Genomic DNA, 18021 nt, shown 5'->3' on the forward strand with positions numbered 1-18021 from the left:
TGAGATGTTCCCAGTCCTTGCCGACCCATGCAGACATTGCCAATGATGTCTCTCAACTCCAGGGAGCTCTCAGCTTGTCTGACTGCAGTGTCTGCTGCCCACTTACGGCCTGTTCGTGTTGTGACCCCTGCGTTGCTTACTTGCTCGTCCTTTGAGTCTCTGAGCATCATTGCCACCCTGCACTTAGCCACCTTGAACTCCTCCACCACAGAGGAAAATGGAAGTTGGAGCTGTCCTGATCGGATGTAGAGCCCAACTGCAGTGAAGCTGGGAGGGATACCCAGCCACCGCCTCAGATGTTTGTTCACTTTCCTCTCCACTCCCTCCACTGCAGTCACTGGGATCTGATAGACTGTCAGCAGCCACATAAGCCTTGGTAGGAGCCCATGCTGGTATATCCAGGACTTGAACTTGCCGGGTAGGCCCGACTTGTCAATCCTCCTTAGCCACTCGTCCGCCTGATTTGCAGTGTCAGAGACGTTGTTTCTGTCACTGAGGGTGTCGTCGTACCACTTCCCCAGGCATTTAACGGGGTTCTCCCTGATTGTAGGGATCTGCTCGCCTTGGACATGCAGTTCGAAAGCCTCTGTTAGTTTCCCCCGCCTTATCACCATGCTGCGTGACTTCCTGGGCTTAAAAGCCATTCTCGCCCATGATGCTAAAGCCCCAAGAGTCTTCAGGATCCACCTTGCCTGCACATGCGTTGTGGTTCTTATGGTGAGGTCATCCATGAATCCTCTCAGTGGGGGTTGTCTGCTCCCTGCTGCCGTAACTGGTCCCTTGGCCTCTGCTGCTGCTGCTGCAATCAGGAGGTTCATCCCCATGATGAACAGAATGGGGGATACTGTGCATCCTGTTACAATGCCCTTCTCCAGTTGCTGCCATGTGGTGGTGAACTTGGCAGTCTGGAACCGCAGCTTGAATGACCCCAGGTAGCTGTTGATCATCTGCCTGATCTTGTCGGGGATGTGTGTGTATGTATGTATGTATATATATATATATATATATATATATATATATATATATATATATATATATATATATATATATATATATGTGTGTATTTTTAAATACACACACAATGAACACTTTACATGAACACGTAAGGGAGGGGTAACGTAATGTGATGTACACTTTATTGTATTGGCTATAGAGCACTGTTTGCATTAACTCCATAATTGTAGCAACAAATCAATCCTGGACTGTTAGTTCTGGAGTGTTAGAGTCAAACTCAAACTCTGACTAAGAAACCAACAAGGGAAGAAAGAAAGACAATAAGAACAATAGATGGATGGATGGACTGATTGATCTAGTAGATTGTTATATGGATAAAGAGAGAGACTGACAAATACCCAGCTAGTTAGTATAATATAGACTCATAGAGACAGAGAACAAATTAAAACCTTTTGCTGCCTTCACATATGACCTATAAGCATGCATTGTACGGGACATGTACAGTACAGGCTAAAAGTTTGGACACACCTTCTCATTTCAATGCGTTTTCTTTATTTTCATGACTATTTCCATTGTAGATTCTCACTGAAGGCATCAAAACTATGAATAAATGCAAAGTTATTTGGCCCACATATGGATATTTGTAAAGTTATGGCTTGCTGAATATGGTATTAAATTAAAAAAATAGCAACTTTGAAGGAACTAGAATATAAGATATGTTTTCAGTTATTTCACAATTCCACATGTATTCATTAATAGTTTTGATGAATCTACAATGTAAAAAGTCATGAAAGTAAAGGAGGAAAACGCATTGAATGAGAAGGTGTGCCCAAACTTTTGGCCTGTACTGTATATGCTCACACAAATGCAAACACACACACATACAAGAAAACACAAAACATGCAAACACACAGATACACACACACACACACACACACACACACACACACACACAGCTTCTGTCCACCGTTGACCTGTGGGTGATGCCCTTTTAGATGGGAACACAGCATGGCCTGCTGTCAGACGTGACCTTTCACCCTGAGACAGAGTGACACACACGTACACTGCCCGTGCCAACGCACACCATGGAAACGGAAAGTCAGATGTGGGCAAGGAGCTATCTATGGGTGGATGGACAGCCTGACCATGCAAGTGGGCAGCAACAGGATGGACAAAGCACACACACACACACACACACACACACACACACACACACACACACACACACACACACACACACACACACACACACACACACACACACACACACACACACCATACCTGTCAACACTCCCGTTTTTCCCGGCTTCTCCCGTATTTCAAGGTCATCTCCCGGCACCCTCTAGTTTTGTTATTTCTCCCGGAAAACTCCCGTAATTTGCATGGTCATCAAACTTCATTTTAAAATCATTGATCCATTAATTTTTTCTATTAGTCTGACATCTCCTAGGTTGCCAGATTGTGTATGAAATACACCCTACACATCCACGATCACTTAGTTTCAATTTCAACCGTTTTGTCATAGGCTAAAACCTGGCAACCCAAAATCCAAATAAGGAAGCGGGTGCCGACTGCGCAGCCTGAGTCTCGCCATAAGCAAGCGGGCTAGTTGAATGGCCTACTCCAGAACTAGCTGTTGTGAAATTGTTGGGAATTTAATTGATTAACACATCACATAAACTTTTATTGAGTGTTGTTGATACACTGAACTTCTCTCTCTACTGCTCTCGGAACCAAATCTGACAGCAAGCAGCTTTGGAGTTTTGGAAGTAGGCTGCAGACAGGCAGTTGGTGGATACATAACTGGCATGCGTAAGGTAATGGTAAGGTAAAAGCAACGACCGAAATGCAGTGTTGAAACACGTGTATGAAACGTATTAAATATGCAAACACAGATCCGGTATAAACACTTACACACACACCCCCCCCAAAAAAATCTCCCATTTTTGGAAAGCTATCACACACACACACACACACACACACACACACACACTGGCATAAAAACAAACCAGGTCGCAGTTTACAGCATAGACTGAAGACGGAGAAAAACAAAAGAAACAAACTGTACCTGGCCAACTGTGAAATCTACAGACCTGTATCACCATGCAAAAGGTTCCCTTTCCCTGTATCACATAAAATCTGACTCTAAGAGGCACTTAATAGACTGGCCTCTTTAAATGTGTACCGGTAATAGGCAATATGAATGGCTGAATCATAAAAGCATTGATGTCTGTAGCCACTTGCTCTCCACTTTTAAACTGATTGGGAAAGTGTGTGTGTGTGTTTGTGTGTGTGTGTGTGTAATGCAAAATGCAGGGCGCAGTATTAATATTCAGAGTGTCAGAGTGAGTGAGCCACTCCGTCTGTAATGAGAGTTTCTGGCGTATTACACAGGGCATGTACACACGCTGCTCCGGTCCACAGAGATAACGTGTGCTCACATACACACCCATAGATGTGCAGTCCAGCCCACAACATGGTCACTCTGTGTCTGCCATACTCTTGTCTTACTTACACACGCACGCACGCACGCACGCACGCACGCACGCACGCACGCACGCACGCACGCACGCACGCACGCACGCACGCACGCACGCATCCAGCAGCATAACAGACACATCCACAGCTATCTGGTCACATCTCACTTTATGCAAATACGGCAGCAGCCCAGCGACGCCTCAGAGGACCAGGCTTTCACCTTGAGCATAAAACCGTAGCGAAATGAGCCCATTTCACACCGAGCGACCACGAGGAGGCTGCTAAACTTCTCCACGAAGGGCAAACGGAGAAGAGAAGCCTGAGACTCACACTTCCGTACAACTCACACTGATAAGAGCCCATTCTAGACACAGAGGGGTGGGGGCACGCTAGAATCAAGCACAGATGGGTGGCAAGAGAAGACATTTCTGGGGCATCACAGAAGACAGCGTATGCTCAGTAAGCTTAGTAGAGCACATATCTGGTGAAATGACTCATAAGGAACACTTCAGAGCAGGTTTGCATTTTTGCAAACTAAGCAAAAACTGTGCACTAAAAAGCTAAAAGGTTTTTCCATGGCAGCATTAATTAAGAAGAAAGTCAATAGAGGGGGTCTGAGCGCTGATGAGACTGGGATGATGCAATATAGCTTTGGGGATGATGGGATGGAAGGAGAGTGGGCAGCCATTTAAAACAGTCTGCGGTTGAGAATAAAGTACTGAAGGAGAAATTTTGGATTACTAACATTTTTATGTATTAGAAGTGATTATTAATAATTTTACATGTATTAGAAGTGAATACTAATCTACATGTATTACATAGAAGTGATTAACATTTCATTTTCTTATATTCTTTGTATGCTTTCTATACATTCAATACTGTGCATCAACTTTGCTTTGTCTGTCATTTGTTCTCTCCATGTCATGATTTTCTAATAAAGGTCATGCGACCCCTTTTGTCACGAGTTAAGGGTATTCTGCCTTAGGCAGTAATATTAACAATATCCCGACAGGAACTAGACTATGGCAAGAGAATGCTGAAGGATGTATATGTATTGTATTGACCAATTATCTACTTACTTGGAGTAGCCCCATGACTTGCGTATGGCGCATGGATCCCATGCTATGTCCAAGAAGTGTATACAGTATGTATTGTTGTATTTCTGTATGTATGAGGATTTTTGGAAACGACCATTGTACTCATGTGATTTGTATTACCAATGTAATTAACATGTATAAGATGGGGCTTCGCCCTAGAGAACTTTGAGTTGTGTTACTGGAACATGCTGTTGCTAGTGACCTGCTCCCGGTATCGTGAATAAACCTGCAGTGGTTCCTCACACCTGAGTGTTGCCTGGATATTTTTGACCACAGTACTTTAAAGGCTAGGCTAGCGCCACAGGTGGGCAAATTGATAACCAATAGCTCAATGAGACTGAAACCTCAAATCAGTGCAATAACATCAGGGCATTTTGGACACATACAGTATGTCAGTGAGCTGGTGGGCAACCACGACATGTGCCCAAAAGATGAACAAAACAGATGACACGAATCTCACACACACAGAAGATGATCTGTCTCAAATAGGTCTCAAACTCAAACCCCTAACCCAGACCGAGCGTGCTGGTCAAAAAGCAGTCCAGTTCACGTAAAATACAGGCTGTAGTGGACAGGGGAAGGAGCAACAGGGGCCTCATGCTACACTGACACCAGAGAGAGAGAGAGAGAGAGAGAGAGAGGAAGAGAGAGAGAGAGAGAGAGAGAGAGAGAGAGAGAGAGAGAGAGAGAGAGAGAGAGAAAGGAAGAGAGAGAGGAAGCCATTTGGTAGAATAGTAGCGAGAATTAGATTTGCCTTCCCAGAAGTAATAAATAAAGCGCCCGGTCGCTGCCACAGTACACCGCACAGCACTCATCAAGCCGCCTTCCATTAGGCCCTGAGTGTGTGTGTATGTGTGTGTGTGAGTGTGCATTAATCTGTATATGTGTATATGCAGATTCAAGGCTGCTTTATCCAAAAGTATTTCAGAAAGAGAGAAAGAGAGAGAGAGAAGAGTGCAGAAGAGACAGGGAGAGAGCCAGACAGAAAGAGAGAGTGTGTGTGTGTGTGCCTTTCCCTGAAGAGGGAGGCCAGTGTGTCTACGCCTCTCGGCCAAATAACCATTGACAGAGAAAATCTAATTCCAACATACTATACAGCACAATGGCAAAATAATGCTCCACAATCCAATTAAGGGTCCAGAACACACGGCCTGCTGCCCAGCACCACACTGCTGCCTTACAGTACCACAACGGATGCAAGGGCAACCTGTACAATGAACGCTATTTTTGGACCGTTGTCCATTAAAACACACTGCTGTCGAAGGTTAAGGAGCAGGAGCTTAACTAAACTCTAAAGACCACTCAGCATTGTTTGGGATAATAGCAAATCAATATGGGCCTTCCTAAACAATATGGGTCTGGGAATGTATTCATTCTATAAGAATTGAATACATATTTCTGCATATGTTCCTCTCAACAATTTTTCTCCTCTAAATCTTATCAAGCAACAAGCCTTTGCGCTCTTCAAAAATAAATTCAGGAGTTGCTAACAAAAAAACACATGATGGATCCTTTCACAAAAGTTCTGCGTGTTCCATGCAAGGTCACAAAGCGGACGTCTTCGTTGGCCCAAAAGGAGACCCAAAGTTGGCGACAGTGCGGTGGAGAAATAAGGGCACCAATGTGTGTCCTCAATGAGCCTCCACGGGCCACCAGAGATCACGCCAGGGAGCGGATTAGGAGGTCATGTCGTCTGGGACAGCACTTACCCCGACAGTACGCCCAGAACCAGGTTGAGCATGAAGAAGGAGCCGATGATGATGAGGGGGATGAAGTAGAGCCAGTTCCAGGTGTTCCCTGAGGCATCATTGGCCTGCAGACAAACAGAGAGAGAAAGAGAGAGGGGGGGGGCACATCTATGTCATTATGCACTGTTTGTGTGGTACTATGCATAATACTTCATACTTTAAGAAAAAAATCACAATTAAAATTCAAATGTTGCACATCAAGGCCATTGTTTCAGAGTATTATGACACTTATAAATGTTTGGAGGCTTGCAAGTTTGGAAGAGGGCGTTTTTCACATCACAAATCACATCTTGAGTTGCTCACAATCAATGAACAGACTGAGCATTTGTTTTTTCACTGTATTCTACGATGGAGATGTTTAATGTGATCCCTTCTAACAACTACATCTTCAGGTGGGTGTCTCCACCCGAGCTCCCCTCCAACACTGACGGATGGCGGCCTCTTAGGTGAGAGCCCTGCCAACAAAAAAAACCCCTCCAGAAACTGGTACAGTGAACACCATTTCCAGATTCCCCATTTCATATTGCCTTTAAAACCTGCACTCTGTGAGCATTTGACTCTATTAGGGGAATCACGGCAGTAAATGTCGGCGTAATGCGCAACGACCACAGGAATTTATGAGGCGTGCAAAACTTTAGGAGGGGCCAGCAGATTTTTTCTGTGACCGCCTTGGCGTGCCTCTGTACATCGCGTGTAATTGCAAGGGGGACCTGGGGATTGCTGATTCAGCAGACACAATCACATACAAATGGGCACTTTGCACACCTCCAGCACCCCCCCCCCTTTCAACCACCCACAGATGGTTCTAGAGCAGCCAATGCAAACAATGAACTGCCTCATCCTCCACTCCATGTCTCTACAGATCTGTCTATGCATGTGTGTCCATGTAGTTATTTCAAAATCGTGTTCTTTTCCCTTAGTGGCAACGAGAACTGGGAGAGCTGTGTGTGGTAGACTGTTAATTCTCCTGCCATTTCCCCTTCCACAAAAATCAATTGCGATGTGTCAACCACTAAGACTTCACTCACAAAATATGTTCTGTGAATATTTCCCATTTACAGAGAGATTCCCCGACAGAGCTTATTGTCACAGAGAATTAAAAGGTGAGGTTCTCCCACAGACGCAGAAGATGACAGTTTGAGTCTATCCATTGAAGTTAATCTTGAAAAATAACTGCCAGGAAAACTTCACACACACAAACATCAAGCTCAGGGACTACATCAGTCTAAATATATCTGTTTTCTGCCACAGTTTCTGCAGTCTAGACGGCAAGAGTCACCATGGAATTCCTGACCAGAAGAAGAAATCTGAACATTTAAAAATAGCAAAAACACCCCCTTGGCACAGTCAACTGTAATTCATTTTCCTCCGCAGAGAGTAGAGTAGCATACTTGACATCACAAATGTCAAGTATCATTTAGGAAGAAAAGTGTAGCAGCAGGATGCACGGGTGCTGATGGTCCACACCATCTCTTACACATGAAATGATGGTTGTGTACAACAGCAAAAAGTACAGGCGCGTTGTTGCTATTGTTTTTTTGTTTTTCTTATTCAGTCCTCTCCGAAGGAGAAGTAGGAGACCTGCTGGGGATTGCGTCTTTAGCTAGAGCTGAGCACAAAATGCCCCTGTCTCTGAGCACCTAAAAAAGAAAAATCAATGAGCCCATTTGGAAATAAAGTCCACGAAACTCTATACTCTGTGAACTGCTATTTGGAAAGAGTTTAAACACTTATAAGAGATGTCTCTTGCACTCACATGGCTACTCACTTCGTAGAATCAATCTTACTCGCTTAGGCATGTTCAGCAAAGAATTATGTTCAAGTAAGATCATTTGCTGTTCAGTGATAGAAATGCTGATTTCAATATTAATCCATTGCATCTTTAAATCTTTAAGATTGCTTGTTTTTGCATGCACTCATTATTATTTATAGGGTGGATTCACTTATAGATGGATGATGAATTATACATGGGCCAACACTTGGTGAAGCCAACTGCTGACAGAGAGAACCACTTCCATATTACATGACCCCCAGAATAGCCGCTAGATATGCTCACCAAGACACTCTGATACAATATCTCACCAGAGTCTTGAACCAGTGTAATGCCATAGGAGGTTTTGAGAATTCTGTCTGTTGCACACAACTGTTTCAATTTCATCTTAATTCATCTTCATCTTGACCATCAGTAAATAAAAACTCCTATGGATGACACTTTTGTTTTTGCCTTCTTTGGGTCTCCTGCTGCTTTGACTCTACTTGTTGTTTACAGATACACCAAAGCAAAAATGATTCAGCTAACAAAGCAATGGACAATCCTCTCCACCTGCAACACCCCATATCCACCCCCCCACCACACACACACACACCCTAAAACATTCACCAACACCTACCCAGCCTTCATTTTCCAAGGAGCCAAATCGAAGCGGCACTCTCGTGTCCTGCCTAACTGGATTACCTCCTTGAAAGCTGAGGCCTGGCACGCAGCAGGCAACATCCATCCCCCTCCAACACCCCCCCAACCCTCCATTACATCCCCATGGCCTGCCCTGCTCGCTCTCTCCCACCCCTACCCCCTACCCCCTGCCCTGCTCACCCTCTCCCACCCCTACCCCCTGCCCCTGCTGTCCGGCAGCGCCTGCAATCATCCCTCTTCATCACAGACCCCAGGGAGCTTGCTGGCCAGCCTGCCTGCCCGTGAACACTTACAGCCCCTTTTCTCCACTGTCTCAGGGAGGAGAGGGAGACAAAAGATAGGGGGGGGGGGGGAACAGAAAATAAATAAATAACCACCAGGCATTATCTAATGGCATTCTCTGAGGGGCGAGAATATTGCCATTATGGCAAAATACTGTATGCCATTTCAGCAGAGGGAGTCAGAAAGAGACAGGAGATTCAACCAGCGAAAAAACGCATCGTCATCTGCTAGCTTTTTCACAGCGCTCAGTGTATGGCGGTACTGAAGTGCTCCAGACTACTGCATCAAAAGAACAAGTAGCAAACATGCAGAGATCTGTCTAAGACAATCACACAATGGAAACAGAGCAAAGCATAAGATTTACTCTCCATACATAGCAGTCCAGGCTGAACAGGCAAAGGTAATAATCAGCAATATTTGACACATATGCAAAGCTACATTGATCCTCTGAATATCAACAGCTAAACAGCCAATTCCTCCTAGCACCATGGACAGCGCCCGAGACACCACTGCCGCTGCGCAGTGCACTTGCCACAGGCTGGGCTGCCATCGGTGGTGATATAACACTTCCAGACAGCCCTCGGGCCTCACGGGGACTCCGGCAGAAATCCATCCGTCTTCCCCGTGGGGCTATTTTTAAACATTTAACGAGAGATTGATCAATACAGCAATCAGACTAACAATGCAGGATGCCAGCGAGCTGGGTCACCAAGCTCAGCACAAGCCCTGGCACATTCAGACCGGTGACTCAACAGTTTTCAATGAGCCGTTACAAACTGGCAACCGTTTCCAGGGCAACAGGCCTTGAGCAAAGGGGTCAGTCTAGATTGTAACTCTTTAGATGAATCACTTAAGTGACTTAAGTTACAACAGTGGTCAGACAACATTGGCACTCTTGGGAACTCTTATTTGACTTTCTAATTCAGTGCAAGTTAGTGTCAGTATATGCCCCTATAACAAAGCAACACAAGAGAATACTCCTTTAAAGTACAAAGGCTGGCAGTCAGTGGACCATCAACAACACTGAAACAAAGGTGCATGCACACAAAGTGCCATTCTTCTCAGCCCTGCCATGCTGACATATCCCTGGCCAGCTGACTAATACGTCTATATTTCACTACTGAGGAGCACGCCCGGGATCACTCATACACTACATCAGTGGCAAATGGAAGCTTTCAGACCCATCCAGTCCACTTACAAGAGCCAGCATTCCTGCGGAACGCCTCCCCAGCTTTCCCCAGACGCTCTCTGGAGGGGCTCGACATCTGTCAGCATGCAGCAGTAACTGATGACAGTGCCAGGCTCGCAGGGCTAAGGGATGGGTGGGGTAGAGAGGGCATCAGAAAAGCATTAGAGGTTCTCCCCAGGGCCCGAGGTCTCCTCCTCCCCCTCTTTCTGATCCCTTACTCCAGCGCAGCCCAGCAGGGCAAGCCATCAATTTAACAGGGCAAACAAGGGGTGCAGAACACAGAGGTGGGAGGAACAAAGTTCAAACACATAGTACATGCGCAAATACACACCATAATACACACAAATACGCGCATTCACGCGCGCACGCACACACACACAGTATGTGCAGTTTAATCCCCCTCATGAAAAAAACAGACAATTATACTCTACCATGATTGATTCATATCAGAGTTGCCAGCATTGTCTTGATGGGTGAATGCTAATTAGGTTAATCTGAGGTTGAATTCAATTAACCCGTGGAAACCATCAAAACGGTGCATTGCATAATAACGCTACTGACTGCCAGTAATCCATTACTCTGTGTTCACACCTATTCTCTACACAAAAAAAGGCAGACAGCTGGGCACACTCATCTGTGCCTCACCTCTCCAATGATGAAGATCATAAAAACATGAGTGAGTTTGAAATGTATTTTACATGCACAACTAGAAAAGAGCCCGGGGAAGAAGGTACATGACAGCACTGGCTATTCTACAGTTGGTCAGCTGACTCGTATCTTATTGGTTTTGCCGACATGTTGCTCCCTCGTGCCAGAGGCTCTGTAGACAAATGGCACCATACCAGGGTTTTACAGGTGAGTCGGGACTGAGGTCGCCTCTGGTAGGAAGTGAGCTTTGTGAATGACTGGCACCATAGAAGCCCCTGGGTGGGCCAAGCTGCCACCCAGCCTGAGCCCGTGCCAAACGTTGTGGGCGCAATTAAAAATACACCAAACATCAGGGAAATTATATTTAGATTTCTGGGACAACTCCAGAAGCTTAGCTACATAGCACGCAGCAAAAAGTGCAGCGCAGTGCAGGTCCACCTGGAGTGGGACAGAGGAAGGTTAAACATAAATAAAGGAGCAAACGTTCTCTGTGTGTTTCTGTGTCAGTCGCTATGTGGGTGTGAGAACCCCAGTTCCAAGGCTGACATTTAAACGGAGTAACTCTACAGGACTGGGGGATACCGCTGCTGTGAATAACACACATGAGCTTCCACTATGAGATTGTCCATTAGCACAGTGTTTCCACTGAGTAAAGAAGGTGTCAAATCAGCCACTCAAAGAGAATACACACAAGTGCCCTTGCTATATGCACACATACTATACTGATTTTGTTTGGCTTTGTTTCGTCTACAGTTACTTCAACTATCATTCAGAGAGGTAGAAAAGAGTACTAAAGAATACATCTCAGCATTGACAGGTTCTTCATCCATTCTCTCAGGTAAGCAAAAATAGTATAGAAAAGCAAAGACTATTTTGCTATTGCTAGATTTGTTGTCAAATTGAGCAGGTGAGACTAGGGCTGGCAGAGCTGTGTTTACAATCAAGAGCACCACAGCACCACAGACCACACACACACACACACACACACACACACACACGCACACGCACGCGCACGCGCACGCGCACACACACGCGCACACACACACGCGCACACACACACGCACACACACACACACACACACATACGCACACACAGATGCGCGCTAGCATCTTAAAACCCTTAACTCCGATCGCATCTGCACATCTAGGTTAGCCCAATTTCTGAGGCGTCAGGGTTTATCATCAACAGCTGATGGATGAGTGAAGCCTAAAGAAGAACACAGAGACCGCAATGACGGAAAACAGGATGTGTCAGGATCAGGAACCCCCCCCCCCCCCACCCCATGCTGTCGATCGTACATTTCAATCAGACGCACGCTTCGCTGAGGATTCCATTAGACCTCTGCTCCACGAGTCACATTACCTGGCTGACAGGAGAGCGGACCAGAGATAGCTTGTGATAAATTGCAGACCTGGCCATAGATAGCCCCCCCCCCCCATATACGCCAGGCTGAATTCCGCATTAACGGCTTAATATGACAATGTGATTCATCTTGCTATTCCTGGCCCTGGCAAACATATGAGGAGCATAACCTGGGAAATGGACTCGTGCGAACAAAAAAAAGGAGAGATTATTTGAAATTCTGTAAATAGCCAATAAATGGACTGGTTCCCAAAAACAGAATGAATAATGGGACAAGGAGATGGCCCGTAAACGCTGCTAAATATCCTGTGTAAGCAATATCAGACAAACAACCAAAATCACCTGATCTAACTTACTGGCACAATGCTCCCCTAATGCTGTCCTTTGATATAGAATAATTTCTACAGTATTAGTTATGATGACTAATGTGAGTAACATGAGTCATGCCTATAATGTGAACCAGATTCTGATCATGTCAGTGATCAATCAGTGGTCAGTGCCCCTGCCATTTCACCATTCAACTGGGAACATAATCTGCTGGCCGATAATGCATTGGAAAAAAAAGTTTCAGAAAACTTTTCATAACACAGGAAAGTTTGATTTGCTATTTGAACAACTTTTGATATGGTAGCACAGGTCCACTCTAGCATCAAACTATTACATTTCACTACAAGCCAACAACCACTCTAGCATTCAGAACTTCTCAACTTCCACAAAAAAACAAGAAACCCTCTTTATTAGATACTCCATCTTGAGTTACAGGCATATATCATCTAGAGGCCCATGCCTCCAGTGGTTAGAGAAGCCCTGTCCACTTGCTCTCCTGCTCTCCATGAAGGCCGAGTTGGAGGAGACGGGCCCCGCTGGCGTGTGGGCCCTGCAGAGCGGCCTGCCAGAGTTCTGGGGCTGCCACATGGCTCCGAGTCAGCCAGCCAGGCGGCGCTCCTGTAGGTGAAAAGCAGCTTAGCGTAGCGTAGCGCAGCGGCAGGAGGGCGAGCAGGCAGGCAGGCTGGCATATGGCTCTCTCTCTCTCTCTCTCTCTCTCTCTCTCTCTCCCAATCACAACTGACAACCAGATGCAAAAGAGATGCAAAAGAGCGTACTATCTCCTTCTGGCTAAAGAGTCAGCATTACTCTCCACTAATGTTACAGTGTGCTACTGATGAGTTTTAACACAAACAGAAAGAGAGACTACTCCAATGAGGAGTCGATTTTTTGACATTGGCCTTAAAGCCATGGTTTCAAAATGTATTTAAATATCTAAAAACAGTGGATATGTCTAAAATTGCATATGTGTGAGGGGTCATTTACATTTTCATTGTTAGCTGGTGTGCATTGACATCTTCAAATGCAAAAGTTTCAGGGACTCGATGCTTTTGGTAGACTGGACCCATTTAGGTTGGTGAATTCACAGCTAAAAATCCTGCTGCGGTGATTAGGTTACTGATACATTATTAATAACATTGATCCCATGAAGAACACACAGGAAATGAAAGTAAATGGTGCTTCTGAGGCACCAGGATATAACAAACATTTCAAAATCATGTGGCAGCTTAAGAGCTAACCTTTAAAAAATCCACTCAATGTAGAAGAAGTACTTTTTTTTCTTTACTTTAAAAAGTTTTAAAATAAAAATGTCCAATTCATGTTATGTACAACGAGAGAAACTTGCTCAGGATGAGCATCTTGGTAATATTGATTAACTCCATTCCTTTCTAAAGCCTACCAGGGCAACATTTGGACTATTGATGAGAGCACTCGTTATCTCTCAGTGAGCCCACTGAATATTTTATGTAATCACATAATTTGTTTGCGGTATCCAACCACACTCTCTAGGAGCGTTGCTCCTGTGTTTTTAAGATAGTGTTTTCTGAGCTTTGTTTTTATGATTTGATTTGGAATCAATACAGTAAGACCTATGTTCTAGCAGATTAGCAGCTCTGCTGCTCTGCATATTCTATTATGTTCCATCAAACTTCTACAACAAGACATGAGAGGGATTTTCTGACGTGTCTGAGCTTAGCTACACTGTAGCTCAAAACCTATGAAGGATTTTTTGAGTATTTTTCCTTTGAAATCATGCATGCTCTACTGTCCAAGTAAACCAGCAAGACTGAATATGAAATACCAGTACTCACATTATATAAGATATCCACCCAACCCTCCATGGTGATGCACTGGAAGACAGTGAGAATAGCGAACAGGATGTTGTCAAAGTTGGTGATGCCAAAGTTCGGACCGAGCCAGTATTCCTGACACACGGTGCCATTTCCACAGGTCCGAGCAGGAAGTTCGGTTCCACAGGGGAAATCTGCTGCTTGCTCTCCTAAAAGAAGACATGATCGGGACAGTACCATAAATCAACCATAGATGCCTTTTATGAGTTATGGTGCCTGAGTGTTTATTTGAAGTGTTTATTTGTAGGCTAAATGACAAGAGACAAGCTCACATATCTAGGTGAGATGTCTATCATTCGTTTCTCTGATCAATCCTTCCCACACAAATCAACACACATCAATAAATACACAGATAAAGAACTGAGTGTTTAATTAATGTGTGTACTCTCCTAATTTGGGAGTACTTTCTTTTATATACCAATGATATATAAAAGAAAGTATTCCTAAATTAGGAGAGGTTCTGCCATGCAAAGTCCAGTTTAGTTTAGCATTTATCAGCAACTAAGCCACTTGTTTGTTGATGGAACAGCATGAGAAAATTAACTGGACCCTGTCCTCATATCTATTATAGTACAATAACAATACATAAGAATACTGACATGCACTCATGCATTAACATATAATCTCTCTCTCTCTCTCTCACAAACACACATGAGAGAGAGAGAAAGAGAGAGAGAGAGAGATTACTGAGAAACAGTGTGCGCACATCCCGGCTCCGACCCTCATCACCCAAGATAATGCAATCCAAAGACCTAATGCAATAAGGTGAGAGTGCAGACCTGTATCGATCCTGAAGCATGTGCGGTGGAACTTCCCCATGTAGAAGTCCAGACCGATGATGGCGAACATGAGGATGGCGAAAAACAGAAGAAGCCCGATCTGTAGAAGAGGCACCATGGCTTTCATGATAGATTTCAGAACCACCTGAAGACCTAAAGAAGAAGACACACGGCATTAAACTAGTAGTGCAGAAGGGTGTCACATGTACAGCATTATACCAATAGCAACAGTTGCTTTCCATAGTGTGGTTATATGGAAATCTGGCATAAAATGTTTGCCATACAGCACACATCACACATCACAACATGAGATATAAGTACACTGCATGAATTATCAGCCTCAGATGGAGTCTTATATTAAGTTAACGAAACCTACTTGGAATTCCAGACACAAGCTTGAGCGGTCGAAGCACACGTACTGCTCTGAGTGTCCGCAAATCAAAGTCTGCACCCACAGTGGCAAGAATCCTGTTGGATTAAGAATAACCAGTAAACAACATGCAAAAAAGCAACACATTTAAAGAAGCTAAACAAGAATCCATCTGCTTCTAAAGGGCCTCTAACATACCTGTCAACATTTAGCTTTCCAAAAACGGGAGATTTCTTTTCGGGGGGGTCAGTGTTTATACCGGATCTTTGTTTGCATATTTAATACGTTTCATACACGTGCATTTCGGTCGTTGCTTTTACCTTACCATTACCTTACGCATACCAGTTATGTATCCACCAGCTGCCTGCCTGCAGCCTACTTCCAAAACTCCAAAGCTGTCAGATTTGGTTCCGAGGGCACAAGTTCAGTGTATCAACAACACTCAATAACAGTTTATGTTAATCAATTAAATTCCCAACAATTTCACAACAGCTAGTTCTGGAGTAGGACATTACTCCAGAAAACAGCAGTGTTGACAGGTAGCCTATGCTCTGAAAGACTTTGTTATAATGGTTTATAGTGGGAGCACATTCAGTATGGCCTTTCAGGGTGCAACATTATTAAGTCAACTGGGACTTTGAGTAGAACCACTAATTACCAGCAAACACACAACAATTTCTACACCAACACAAACTCAAAGACGTATTCAATGTCCTTGCATCTTGTAATGTACTCACATCATCGCGTAAAATACAGACGAATGTGTCTCACCAGTAAAGTAAATAGTCAAGGATCAGTCTCTTTTATGACAGATCTCAAGGTTAGCAGCATTGCCTCTTTCTCCCCTATAAGTCTCTCTCTCTCTCTCTCTCTCTCTCTCTCTCTCTCTCTCTCTCTCTCTCTCTCTCTCTCTGCTCACTGCTCACTGCTCACTGCTCACTGCGCCGGGATTAGTGTGTGCTTCACCTCACTGTGTGTTCACTGTGTGCTGTTTGTGTTTTACTAATTCACCGATTGGGTTAAATGCAGAGACCAAAATTTCCCTCACGGGATCAAAAAGGTATATATACTTATACTTATACTTATACTCTCTCTCTCTCATAATAGCAATGACCGGTCTGTTCTTCACAGACTGGGAGAGGAGGGGACAACATTGACCACCACACAATGATTTTCCAGGTTGTACAAAATTGTGCTTAAATCTGGTTAGCATCATAACCACGCTGCACTAATTTGTTAAAAACTGTTGCATTCAAGTTAATTCTGCAAACCTACCACCACAAATAGAATTTAATTCTGTGGGAAACACTGAAGTCACAAAGGGAAACATGTGTTTATGTATTCATCCCTATTTCTCTAGAGCAGTCCCTTATTATCTTTCTTACTCTATTTGTGTAATAACGTGTCACTATGTCACACTAAGTCACTGGGGCAAATCTATCACTGGAGTTCGGGACATTTAAATCACTTGGTACCACATTATTATTTTGGGTCTAAACCTGATTGGATTTGCCTTCATTTATCCGAAATGCTTAGGGGGAGTTCAGAGACATAGACTACAGATACTTTTGTAATGGTAACATTTATTAATAGAGCAGCAAAAGAGTAGAAGAAATAGTCACCAAAAAGTGGAATAAATTAGGATATAGAAATGCACAAAAAATTAACTTTAGTGTTTTAAAAATTCACACTCCATAAACCTACAATAAGATGTCATCTATACTTTCAGCTATACAACTACTGTATATAATGAATAATAACATTAAATAAAAATTGTATATTCAGAACACCATCGGCCATGGCGAATCAAGTTTGGTTGTTATTGTTAGTGGCAATGGCCAATACCAAAGCTAGTTCAGAACATCTCTTATACATCTTTTACAAAGAAAATTGAGTTGAGAGTCTTTTAAGGTTTTGCTTGCATGACTATGCATTTTACACCCTGGAGGTGCTTGGCCCAGACAGGTTGTGAGAGTAGTGCGAGCACTTCCAGTCGGAGGGACCGTAAGGGACCGGAGCAGAATGTGCTCATCAGTAAGGCCTCCTCTTTTCCTGCACATTAATTAATGCTGGCAGGGAAAGGAAATGCATTCCCAGTGGGTTTGTATTAACAAACGCTAAAGAGGGCAGAATGACATTAATCACAATTTTCACAGACCCCAGCCTACGATGCCATCTCCATCTCATTCAGGCAGACCAGCTAAAATTCCCATAAACACAACAGCAACATCATACGTCAAGATACTGACAATGTGCACATTTATTTATTGCAAGTATGCAATTCTATTCTTTGATATATACACCAAGAGCAGAAATAGAGTTGTGTCAAGGTAATGAGAGTGCATACCATCAAGTGATGGCCCATGTGACTTTGCCAACTATGGTGCTCCACCACTCTGGTACAATCCAATGTGTGTTAAAGGATAATTCTGGTATTTAGCACTTTTAGTCCCTTTTCTGGTTTGTTTTGGATGAACTAGAGTGGTGGACACCAAAATTTTGACGATTGGTCCTGTCTCGACT

At 44.0% G+C, this 18021-nt stretch overlaps 1 protein-coding gene across 23 annotated transcripts in view; it reads right to left on the bottom strand.

Annotated features, from left to right (window-relative positions):
• The window catches only part of cacna1ba (calcium channel, voltage-dependent, N type, alpha 1B subunit, a), a 100365-nt gene that overhangs the window by 58386 nt on the left and 23958 nt on the right, over positions 1–18021 (bottom strand). For all 23 annotated transcript variants that reach the window (XM_042100843.1, XM_042100836.1, XM_042100845.1 and 20 more), the window contains exons 4-7: positions 15505–15596; positions 15129–15281; positions 14311–14498; positions 6239–6342 (exon numbers count right to left, since the gene is read on the bottom strand). In XM_042100843.1, coding sequence (XP_041956777.1) covers positions 6239–6342; positions 14311–14498; positions 15129–15281; positions 15505–15596 — 537 coding nt within the window. The remainder of the gene's footprint in view (positions 1–6238; positions 6343–14310; positions 14499–15128; positions 15282–15504; positions 15597–18021) is intronic.

This window comes from Alosa sapidissima, chromosome 8, assembly GCF_018492685.1.
Source record: "Alosa sapidissima isolate fAloSap1 chromosome 8, fAloSap1.pri, whole genome shotgun sequence".
NCBI classification, from domain to species: Eukaryota; Metazoa; Chordata; class Actinopteri; order Clupeiformes; family Clupeidae; genus Alosa; species Alosa sapidissima.